The 12,412-nt window shown below is 42.6% G+C and overlaps 1 protein-coding gene across 6 annotated transcripts in view; it reads left to right on the top strand.

The window, feature by feature from the left end:
- LOC109530718 (drebrin-like protein A) overlaps positions 1-12,001 on the top strand; it is a 26,665-nt gene extending 14,664 nt beyond the window's left edge. Inside the window, exons 2-17 of one of the 6 annotated variants that reach the window (XM_019894630.1) lie at positions 1,482-1,537; positions 1,672-1,784; positions 2,507-2,581; positions 5,757-5,894; positions 6,121-6,198; positions 6,307-6,458; positions 6,598-6,652; positions 6,844-6,918; positions 7,000-7,108; positions 7,614-8,147; positions 8,516-8,748; positions 8,779-8,980; positions 9,053-9,166; positions 9,251-9,378; positions 10,715-10,766; positions 10,880-12,001. In XM_019894630.1, the coding sequence (XP_019750189.1) occupies positions 1,482-1,537; positions 1,672-1,784; positions 2,507-2,581; positions 5,757-5,894; positions 6,121-6,198; positions 6,307-6,458; positions 6,598-6,652; positions 6,844-6,918; positions 7,000-7,108; positions 7,614-8,147; positions 8,516-8,748; positions 8,779-8,980; positions 9,053-9,166; positions 9,251-9,378; positions 10,715-10,766; positions 10,880-11,016 (2,251 nt within the window). In that variant the 3' untranslated portion in view covers positions 11,017-12,001. Of the gene's footprint in view, positions 1-1,481; positions 1,538-1,671; positions 1,785-2,506; positions 2,582-5,756; positions 5,895-6,120; positions 6,199-6,306; positions 6,459-6,597; positions 6,653-6,843; positions 6,919-6,999; positions 7,109-7,613; positions 8,148-8,515; positions 8,981-9,052; positions 9,167-9,250; positions 9,379-10,714; positions 10,767-10,879 lie in introns of all 6 variants that reach the window. The other 5 variants (XM_019894625.1, XM_019894626.1, XM_019894629.1 and 2 more) reach the window with 5 other exon arrangements.
- Positions 12,002-12,412: the final 411 nt, after the last annotated feature.

Genomic DNA, 12,412 nt, shown 5'->3' with positions numbered 1-12,412 from the left:
AAAGAGAGAGTGTGTCCGGGGCTCTTGCCAGGACCGCGGTTCGGTCAAGAAAATTGTGCCTTTCGGGTAAAATCAGAAGCAGATTTTTATGGTCACCAAAATGTCAACGCAAACCTAGCAACCTAGTTTGCACAGAGACTCTATCAGCTATGAAAGAGTTCAACGCAAGTTGACTCTCAAAAGTACACATACACCGCCATTCTTTTTTTATTTATTTTTCACAAGGACTGTTGACAGTTCAAGTGCGTGAAAAATTACTAAATTTACGGCCTTGGAAAACATGGATATATTCAACGCCGAATAGTGTTACAAAATATATATTTATATAATCCTTGTCATTTTGTCAGATGTAGCAACACATTTTCCATTAGCTTATCCATACCGTTCTAGTTTTTAGAGCAGGTTTTTTTTTACAGTTTCATGAGGCAAAATAGTTCATCGAAAGATTTCCCATACCGTTCTAGTTTTTAGAGCAGGTTTTTTTTTTTACAGTTTCATAAGGCAAAATAGTTCATAGAAAGATTTCCTCATGCACACACGCGCACACGCACACACACACACACACACACACACGCACACACACACAGGTCCTTCACCTTTGACCCATGGTAATAGCTGTTAGTGGCCTTGTGCACTCACTAGGCAGCTCCAGATGTTCTTGAAATTCCCTCAGGAGTCAGAGGGAAAAATTTACTGACAAATGCAGACACGCACATTCCAAACAGCTCAGGATTAATGCGCCACATTGATATTTATGCTCTCACTACACGAGACATACCTCCTGATTGAACATTGGTACAAACACAGGTAGTGTTGTGTTCGGGGTTTGACAGCTCATTTTTCTGCTTTAAACCTTATCCAAATAAGTCGGGTTTGGATGAACGCGTTCTTGTCCGAGCGCGTGCGTGCCGATTTGGTGTTGTCTCGCTGAACACGTAGTTGGAAAGAGCATTACAATCCTCGCCAAAAAAAAGTTTTGACTACTTTTATGCATTTTAATGCTTAGGTGCGTCTCGTCTCTGAGTGTGGACGTGGTCCAAACACGTTATTACTTGCAAAATGTCCCAACCTGCTTTTTTCCATCTGATCGGCTTCTCAGCTATCGAAATGTCACTTTGAGCAGTCATCAAAGCAAAGATGATGATAGATGACTACACTTCTGCCGCGTATCTGTGCTCAGCGCCAAAAATGGGTTCAATACATTTTTTTACGCAACTTTTTTTGTCCGTGCATTTACCGGACGCTTTGCGATGCTCCACAATAAACACACGTTGAGCAAAATCCGTGCACATCAGTCTGCAACAGACAAAGCACGTGTTGCGTCCGTGTACTTGCTTTATTTTCGGATGTGACGGCGACGCGTGATGACGCTGATCATTTTCAAGCCGTCAAGATTCTCTCATCTCACTGTCAACACGACGGATGTGTTTGGCATGTCCTTGTGACATATTCTGACCTCTTGTGTGTCTGTGTGTCCACAGGGCTTTATTTGTTTACGAAGGCCTCACCAACAAGCTCAAACTAGCTGACTCAGGGGGTAAGTTTCACAGTCGTATCTAAATAAGTCAGAAATACACATTTCAAATTCCTAAGCAGCTTTGGTTTTGGAAGAGTTCTTGTGCCCGCATGTGTTACAAATGTCCGGCTATTTATTTATTTTTTTTGTGAAAGTGGGCGGTGTTGCAGAGTTGGCCAGCAAGTTCCATGCATCCAAGCCACAATATGGACTGTGCAGAGTGGGAAGTGCAGACACAGGAGGCCCCCGCATTGCTATGATCGCCTGGGTAAAAAACAAAAATTACATAATACACACACAAAACTGGGATGTGGTGTTTTTCCTCATCGGTATATGGATTCCAATTTTCACAACACACATGTATAGTCCAGAAAAAAATTAATTCTGATAATGGAGCATCTGGAGGTATTCATTTAACAACAAATTAATTTAATTGTGGTGTGCAATTATCCAGCATCATACTTACGATCTAATATTTCGGCGACCTTATTTGGCTACTTTGCACAAGACAGCAAATCCCTCATATGCAGTGATGCCTTGACTTAAGAGTTCAATTTGTTCTGTGACCACGCTTGCAACTCAAAATATTGCATCTCAAGTCATCTTTCCCCATTGAAATGAATAGAAATGCCATTAATCCGTTCAAGCCTTTGTGCTGATGAGGAGCTTCACAAATAAGTGCGACAGTCATTCTGTATTACTCGTTTTTCGCTGAGGAAAAGGAATATATGCTGCTGAGTATAGTTGTTTACATGTGTTTTTGTCCAATTTGGAATCCTTAAAGCATAACCGCACAGCCGCAAATATGCTATTTGTTGCACCATCTGTGGCATTTTGCAATGTGTGTTAGCCTTATGCTAGCAGATAGTCAAAGTGACATGGTTGCTTTAAATGTAGCTGTAATTGTCTTTGTTTTATGTTTAGTTTGACAGTAAACCTGTAATGGTTTGGAATGAACGTTAAGTGTTTGAATCCTGCGTTTGTCTACAGGTTGGTGAACATGTGGAAGAATACCGCCGGACGGAATGTGCCAGACACATTCCAGCCATCAAACACTTCTTCAAGGTTCAGTAGAGTGAATTGCTCTTAATTTATAAATATTTTTGACGGTGAGCATCAAACCAATTTAGTAGGTTTGTGTCTTACTTTGTGTTTTAGAAGCTTTGCAAATGCACCAAACTGTGCTCATTTCCCCAAAATTCCCTGCAAGGAGAGACATTTTTTTAGGCTTTGTTCTTCTATATTTACACACTCAAGTCGACTGGGTATTGTTTAGTAAGTTTCCTGTGTCGACTGCACTTCCTGTCCGATTCCTTTGTTGGTGGTATGTGGCCACCGGTGATACCAGAAGAAACTTTAGGCTAGCCTTGGTGCGAAAAGATTTATTGTTTCTCCTCCTCACCGAGAAGGCCAGTGGTGACAGGGCGGCGAGGAGCAAGCGAGGAAGCGCCGTCATGAGGCGGCAGGCGCATCCGAAGGGACCAGCAGTCCTATAGTTGCAATAGCATTGCGTCTCCTCTGTATCCGTGCGTCTTGATCAGTGTTTGTTTAGTCATGAAGGCGGTTGACCCCGAAAGTTGAGGAGTTTCCACACAAAGGAATCACCAAGTCGACTCTGTGGAATGTTTGTTGTTGTTTTTGTCAAGTCTGGACCACTGTGAGCCTCCGTCTGACACCCCCCCAAACGTCTTTTGTGAGAAGAGTGCGTGTGGAAGACTGATACAAATGATTTACAAATGTGGACATATTTCACTGCACAGTTTGGGAATTATAACCTTTGACCTTTTCCCATACATTGTGTCACTGCCGTGACTATAATCTGAGGTGGTGGTTATTTTTCCCACAGGAAATAATGTAAATTATTCTAGGTTCAAATTCAGGCCATGATAAAAGCTTTATTAATTGTATAGGCAATGTGGTAAGGAACATTTTATGACTCGTGACTCGTTCCCTACAAGTGTAAAAAGAAGTTAGACATTGCCAAACTTTTGCCAGTGTGTAAAAATAAGTATCAGGTGATCCTACAATGTTCAGGCTGGGCCTTCTTTTCCAGTTTTTGTGTTGATGCTCACGAAAATGAGCTCTCATGGCCTATGATATGCTAACGTTTCCGCATTGCACGCCTGACTTTAATAAACTAAAATAATTTACCGTTTAGCTTTGCGTGACTGACTGACGAATGTACTGAATTAAACACTTTTCTAATGATAATTCAGCCATAACACTCCTTCCGACAGTTATGTATTCTGAATTTCAGTCAATTAACAATCCCACAAAATTCTCAGTACGAAAATGTACAAATCGTGTATCATGCACCAAATATTCTGGACAGCATCTACTGAAATATCATCCTTAGCGTCTATCTGCAGCCTGTTAATTTGCAGCCATATATTTTTACGATAAGGTTGTGAAGGAGTTTTAAAGTTTCATTCCATCGGAATTTTTTTTTTTTATTTTCCCCATCTTCCTTTCTTTCTTTGAAGAAAGAAAGAAAGCGTGTCTCAGCTGGTCAAAAAGGGGGGTTGTGTCAAGGCGAGTCCTGGGTGTGTTCCATACTTTGCTGCAGTGAAAGCTAACATGTGAATAGGGTGCAGATGTTTCCATTGTTGCACGTTTCAACTCAAATAACGCACACAAGGCCAGGCACAATGATTGCAGATGACAAGGTAGATACAAAAAGGCTAAAGAAACAGCAAATGAGTACATGGGACAAGTTGAATGTTTTCGTAACATTTGTCTATGACTTTCTTATCGCAACATGATTGCACTTTTGGCACGAGGCCACCAGGTTTACAAGGTGCGACAAGAGATTTTGTACTCAACAAAGGACATTGCAAGTACTGTATTGTAAATAAGGGGCGAGCATGAAGCCGGAAGTACTTTGACGAGTCAACTCGAGTGTCCCTTATTGCTTCTTTGGAGCTTCAATTGACGGACTCTTGTGTAGTTTTATTGCCAATTGTTAGTTTGTTGGTTTGTGACATGCAAAACTACTTGGCTGGTTTTCAAGTGGTGGCTCGCAGGTCAAGAAATACATTTGCCAATGAACATGAAAATGTTTCCCTTGTCAATCGTGCTCATCCTTATTAGTGAGCTATTCGAGAGTCGGGGTACTGTCTGGATTGGTTGTCAGCCAGTTGCAGAGCACCCCTAGTCACACCTAGGGGTGATATAGAGTCTTCATGTGATCTGACATGTTTCTGGAATGCGTGAGAAAGCTTCCCGCTGAACTAGTAGTGGAACGCCTGATCCTCAGAACTGTGAGACTACCCCACCTTGCTGCCCTAAATATTCATCCATCCATTTTCCAATCGGTTGATCCTCACGAGGGTCGCGGGCCTGCTGGCAGTTGGCAGGGTACGCTCTGAACTGGTTGCCAGCCAATCGCAGGGTCGACATAGACCAAGGTGTCAAACTCAAGGCCCGGGGGCCAGATCTGGCCCGCCACATCATTTTATGCGGCCCGCAAAGGCAAATCAAACACGTTAACTTCCATGATGCTTACTAAAATCTCTACCAAAATTTAAAATGCTCATATGGAATAAATGAGAGACATATTGTACACATTTTCTTGTTAGCAAACCCCTCATGACAGTAACTTAAACAAAAGTTGAATAAACCGCTATTATTGACTTTTTTTATATGGTTTCAGTCGTGACGGCCCTCCAAGGGAAACGGTAACTAAAATATGGCCCACGACAAAAATAAATTAGACACCCCTGACATCGATGAACAACAATCGTTGTAAACACTTTGCATAATGAGTGGTTTAGGATAATAAATATATATTTTGGGGATTAAAAGCGCTGCCTCATGTTTGATGAACGTTGTCTCTGTTTTGTGAGTACAATTCTATGCTGATATTTTTCCTTACTTGGTGTAAAAGGAGTGAGAACCACTGCTCGACGTGAATATTATTGGCAGGTTTGTGAACACCAGCGAACAGACACAATAGTTAAGTCCCGTATGAGGCATGTGATATTTTTTTTTTTCATCTCCCTCTACTGTCTGTAAACAGTCGAGGGACACTTTATTTTCCCTTTCCCTCCGTCCTTAGTTGCACAACACTTTGGCTCCAAGTTTGCATAACTTTAGATAGGTCCAAGTAAAAACCACCAAAGGCCTCTTTTGTGCTCTGGTGTGATGGGACTTTGGTGTGCGCGCATGAGCCGCGATCCTATGTAACATTATATGCGCATTTGTCACACCCTAATTGCTCGCCCTCTATTCTCACATGTAGGAGGCGCACGCCTTCATTAGTGCTAACAAAGCGGATGACGTGACAGAGGAGAAGATAAGAGCCGAGCTCAGCAAGGCTCAAGCTCATCCTCAGTGGGCCAAGAAGAGCTCCAGGTTCTCAGAAAGGGAGGACATAGTTGTGAGTAACTAGCAGTCCTCCTCATGACCACTAGATGGTGGCAGAGACTTACTTTGTAACTCGCTTGTATTGATGCTGTTTGCCAGAATTACTGGAATATTAGATTCTTTAAACACATTTGAAAATGATTTACAGGTCATGACGACCAATATTTCTTGATGATGTATCTAATTTCATGCGATGTAGGTTTTGCATATGGTCTAAAGTCTTCACTGTTACTCTTAAGGGTACAAACTATAGGAAGACCAATGCTGCAATGGAGATGCGACTCATCAACAGAGACTCTTTTTGGGCACGTGCAGAGGTATTTGAATAGCTCTTTTTCCTCCTACTTTCTCGACTTAGCCGCCGCGCATTGCTCGATGAATCGGCACATAAGCAGCCCATATAGTCTTCTCCTTCATTTTATCAGCGGGAAGAAGAACTGAGGAAGGAAGAGGAGAGGAGACGAGCTGTTGATGAGAGACGGCGGCTGGAACGAGAACGAGTTTTGAAGGAACGGAAAGAATCAGAAGAGAGAGATCGAAAAATGAATGAGAAACTACGGCTGATAGAGGAGCAAAGGTGAGAAGAAGGCCTGCCGGCCTCCTCGCATTGCGGCGCCGAGTGGACGATTTTTTTTCCTTTTGTCTGTGCGGCCGCTGTGTGACTGTGGACACTTCAAATGTTGAACCGTTTGTCATGTACGTTTACTGTCATGCAGACGAAAGCAGGCAGAGCAAGAGGAAGAACTGCGCAGAAAGGAGAAATTTAGATGGGTGAGTAACATGGGGTTTAAGTTTACTTTCTGGATTCTATTAATTAAAGATTTTAAAGGAAATATTGGAAACCACCAAAAGCACATTTTGTAATAACCGCTTGAATATCGGAATGCGCTGTAGGTGTGACCTTAAATACGGTAAAATGAGGACTTCTTGTACATAGTTTAAATCTGTGTCCGTGCGAACAGGAACAACAGCAGAGAGAGCATGAGGACGACATGAGGGCTCGTCTGAGAAGGAGTGAGTCCATCGAGAAGGCTGCAGTAAGTCAACAGCGATTCACTTCAGCGTCAACGGATGAAATGGTCAATTTCGGCAAGCAGTGACATTGGACGTATTTGTAGGAGGCAGCGGTGTTAGTGTCCCAGCGCTCTATGAACCCTCGGGAGTTCTTCAGGCAGCTGTCGTCATCGTCATCGCAAAGTCCAACAAGCCCGGGATCTTCACGTGCCGGTATGTACACGCCAATCACAGTATCCATTGAAAAGTCATCGCAGAGGAAAAAGTGCTCGGACGGGGAGCTCCAATTCGGTTTTTTTTGAGCCACTTTTGCGGGACACAGCGTCAGCAGCCGAAGAGCAGCACATGTTTAGGACAATCTATCGACATTGCTAATTTCTATAGCAAAAGTGAATATGCTTGTTTTGCATTTAACGCACATTCAAAAATTCTCTTTATGGGACCCGGGGGAAGATTCTGCGGATGAGAGCCCACGCTACACACACACACACACACACACACACACACACACACACACACACACACACACACACACATTTGTGAAACAAAAGTTTGTTTCCCACTCTTGGTGGAAATATGTCGTATGCGTCTATGGTGTGACTGCTCTCCGCTGCTGAGGTGCGGAGAGCCACTTAAAACGGAGTTCAGATGAGTGTGGCTCACCATTTTCGGATCGTAAGCTGCCACTTCACCATGTCAACCTTTCTGTTTACTTTAGGCAAGCCATTCCGACGATACCAGCGCAGCCTGACCGACACCGCTTTCATCTTCTCTAAAGCAGAAGCCAGCACGCCAACCTCCCCGCTCAGTTCTCCCTTCGTTTCCCCCTTCTCTCGGGCCCCTCCCTCGCCCACCCGCGCCACATCTCCTCCCACGTGCCCCGTTTTCCGTCCTCTCCCCTCTCCCACCAGGACCAAAGTCTCCCCCGTGTCACCGCCCACGTCCCCACTTCGGAATGCCCCTTCGACCTCAGCGCCAGTGCCTGTAGTGCCCCCTGCTAACCAGCAACCTGTTGCTGAGACCAAAGCTCCGTCACCCACAGTGCCCTCTGCGCCGCCAGCCTCCATTAATCTGGACGCCTCCTTATTCTTTGGCATGGAAACAAGCATTCCTACTGAGTCACTCCCCAGGGTTCCGCCATCCTCACCCCCGAATACGCCGGTCGAGCCAGAGCCTTCCACTTTTGACTTCGAAGGTCCACCTCCACAGCCTCCATCATCTCCTCTTCCTGAGATCCCGCAACTTAACACCGGTAAGGTGAATGATGATCACCACAAGTGGCGCTTTTTCGAGTCAACCACTTCCTGGGCTCATTACTTAGCCCAAAAGAATCATGTCATGTATTTTCATCTTTCAAAAATGAAAGACTGAAGTTACACGGATGCTTGTGCCAAAGTCAAATCCGCAACATTCCAAACAGTGAGCACTGCCAACAGACTGGATCAAAGCTCTGCTACACACAGCCATATTGCTACAGGCCAGGCACAATTAAAAAAAAAAAAAGAAAAAGGCATTTCAAGCTTCACTGTGACGCCATCTTCAACTTAAAAGGCGCACTCGACTTTTATATACCGTCCGTATGAATGTTCATTTTGTGCCACAATGTTTCTCCATCAACAGACCTCCACACCACCATGTTTGTGCGTACCGACACTGGCTACAAAGCGCAAGCCGTACTGCTGGAAGTAGACGAGGAGGAGGACGACGTAGAGGAGAAGGAGTTGCTAGAAGATGCGGCGGTGAATGAAACGGAGGTAGAAGGTGCGGAGGAGAAGAACGAGGCGCAAGAAGACGAAGATGAGAAAGCTGATTTTCAACAGCAGCCTTGTGAATCCACTGAGGAGCCAGCCCAGGCTGAGTCAGAGGAACAGCCGCAGGTGAAGGAAGGGCAGATGGTGCAGCAGGAGGACGAACGGGAATCGGAGCAAGATGGTGAGCGTGCAGCAGAAGAAAAAACTGAGGAGGTGTGTGACGATGAAGAGGAGGTCGATGACGATCAAGAGCACAATGAGCAATTTGAGGACATCCGGAGCCCAGACGAAACCGCCGATCTTTCGGGAAAAGACATAAAGTCTGAGCCGACAGGTACTTTTGCTTCACTTCGTCACAAACATTCTCAGCGTTCTCATGCCAAACAAGGAATTACTTAATAAAAAGATGAAGGTCAAATCATCATTTCAGATGAGGACCACGTTTGTCAAACCGTCAAGCTTGAGACGGTGGTCCTGCCAACTAACGGATTCGCGCATGGAGAAGAAGAGAATGGCATCGGTTTGTTTGAAGTCCACTCGAACACAACACATCATTTGCGCTACTTTAAATGTCAGCAGTGATTCCTTCGCTGTTGTTCTTCAGGGAGATCTTTGAGCCCGTCTGATGCCGAAATCAGCTCGCCAGAGCTGAGCGGGTGTTATGACCTGCACAACGCCGCAGAGAGCGATGGCATCGACGAAGAGAAGGAGACGTCAGAAAATGGGCAAAAGGTAATACACTGAAGATTATTGATAAATCCTCCCACACGTGACATTAAAAAATAAAATAAAATAAAAATTTCACAAGTCCACACAAAAACACATTCACAAATCCCAAACCAGAGGCTCTGAAGCCATCAGTCCTTCCATTTTCGACCTGTGTGTGGGACTTTTTCAGACATGTGAAACTGGTTGCAAAAGTTCATCATGATCGTTTGTGATCAGTTTCACATTAATCCTGTAGATGGCAGCAAATGCCCTTTTCAAACTGCTGCTTCTGTGTGAGAAATCATGGAGACAAAGATTAAGTACTAAACAGAAAGGAGGTGGTGGTGGGATGGGGGGGTTGAACCATCAATCATATTTTCTTCTATATGGCAAATACTGTAGTTTGCACCTATAGTATCATTGGTATGCATTTGCAAAGGACTTTTGTCAACAATAAAATCACTCTCATTTGCATTTCCCTTCAAAAAACAAAACATGTCTCTTATTATTCTCATACACTGTATGTTTCATATTTTCTTTGTACACTTCTGATCTTCTGTTGGATGGTGTTTTGAATTGGTTTCTATCGTTACACTTGGTTTTCATATGGAGCTCTATTTCTTTTTTTATTTATTTTCTTTATTAGGCTGAACAGCCCTCATATTCCCTGCCCTGCTCCAACCATCAAATCAACACCGAGCCTCCCCTTCATTTTTCTCGCTGTGTCACCTCACCTGTGCAATGCTTCTCAAACTTTTTACACCTCAGTCCCACCTCAAAAAATACTTGACTCTCCATCACACCCCACATTAAAACACAGTAGGCTAGTACACCAAGTGTACCACAACAAGTGTTCGAAAACATGGCAGATGTTACATTTAATGTTATTCTCAGCCATTGAAAGATCCCGCACAGTTTCTACATGAAAACTGGGCTTCGAAATAGGAAAAAAAATGCACTTGATCACCATTCAATCTAAATATATTATACATCAAGATGCACCCACAAAAAAAAAAAAATGAACATAAACAGTTTCAAGTTAAATACAACTGAACTGTAGATAAAAAAATGCACTGTACTGGATGAAAAAAATATCTGCCACTGTAGCCACGTATAGCAATGGGTAGGAGGCTGGGACAGATTAATGGCATTCCTATTCATTTTAATGGGGAAAGATGATTTACTGTAAGATACAGGCATTGTGAGTTCTTAGCATGGTCACGTAATGAATTAAATTTGTTTTTCAAGGCACCAATATAAAAATAAAATCATTCACTTATGAATTTGATTTAAAGGGTTATTTATTGATAGATTTATATTTCTAATTGCAATGTGATTTTTCTTTCCCTCTCCACTCAAGTTATTAGCTGAGCAACTTCTATGCGTCAGAGCGCTGTACGACTACCAAGCAGGTAAAATGCCACTTAGGGGATAATCTCTCTTGAGCACATAAAGTGCCTCCACTTACCGTAATGACTGTGTGATTAGCGGGTTCTCACAGCATATTATCTTGCGGTTCCCATAGAGGACGCATCTGAGATCTCCTTTGAACCTGGTGACATCATCCGGGACGTGGAAACGGTGGATAAAGCTTGGTGGAGGGGGTGGAGCAAAGATGGACGCCAAGGCTTGTTCCCTGCCAATTACGTGGAGACCATATAGCACATCCGCGCACACACACACACACACACACACACACACACACACACACACACACACACACACGCACACACACTAGCACTCTCAGGGACGCCATCATCCCTCACAATTTAACCTTTGTGTTCCCATCCAGTCTCTGTATTTTCCATAAAGTGTGAAGAGAAATACGATTGTATGTATCGTCATGTTCCTTGATTTCAAAAAATAAAATACAATAAAAAAAAAAGGAAAAAAAATCTACAATATTTTCACACTTAAGTGATAACAAAGCCTCACATTCTCAAACAAAAGAGTCAGGACCTTTTTATTTGGGACCAAAACATTGTACTTCCTCAGGAGTAACTGAAGGAATGTTGGTGGGCGGGATCACATCACATCCTAATGACAATTGATCACAAACTTGCTTTTTCTTTTAAGAAACACAAAACAGATTTTGTATTGTGTGTGTGCATGTGTGTATAAGTTTTCTTGTGGAGTCAAACATATAAGAAACATTCATTCCTCATTACAAAAACTTACTTCACTGCTCATAACTACACAGTATAATCAAAATATACATGTAGACCTCAACTTATAATCATCTCCTCAACTTTCCTGAGATATTTTACAGCACTATATTTGTTACTGACAGTCTTTTATATCTTGATTAACTGCTGCGAAACACAGCGGCAGAGTTGAAAGGCTCTGCATCAATCTTGGAGGCTATGCTGTGTTTTGTTGTCATGGTGATGTCTATACTTACATCGTTTGATTAAGTTGTCTTCTGTTGCCCCCCGCTGGATTTTAATTAAGTCATATAACACCGAAAAACATCTTCAGACTGGAATCGGCTTAAATACAATCATACCCTGTATATAAAAATGTACAGCGACAACAAACATTTCCTTTTCGGGTTGTATATTGAATGTTGTATGGTTATTTTGTTTGTATTTACTCCAGACTTAACAAAGATATGCAAACTGTTTTATTAAAATGTTTCTCTCCCATCCTTTAATGACTGTTTATCAAAACGAATGTGTAAATTTGTGGAACTGCTCTGAAACATTTCCATACAGGAGTAGATAATGCAAGTCGGGAGTGAATAACAAGCTGCGTATGAAGTCAATTTGTGATCACAGACAAATGAGAACATAAAAAAAGGAAATGAAAAGCAAAATCTTTAATTACAGTCGTAATTTTATGACACTCGGACTCATTCCAGAATCATCTGATTTTCACCTATTCTTTGTACGACAATTGTGACAAGAGTACAAATACTTTCTTCCTGTAGATTTTTTTTACATGTAACTGTAATTTACTTGGGCATTTATTTTTCTGGTGATTTTTAAATTTTTTTTTACAATTTTTATTACTCACCAGATACGACAACAAATACTTGTGCACTATTGTTGTTGTCAAC

This window comes from Hippocampus comes, unplaced genomic scaffold (assembly GCF_001891065.2).
Source record: "Hippocampus comes isolate QL1 unplaced genomic scaffold, H_comes_QL1_v1.1 scaffold195, whole genome shotgun sequence".
Lineage (NCBI taxonomy): Eukaryota > Metazoa > Chordata > Actinopteri > Syngnathiformes > Syngnathidae > Hippocampus > Hippocampus comes.
This window is presented reverse-complemented; position numbering and strand designations above follow the sequence as displayed.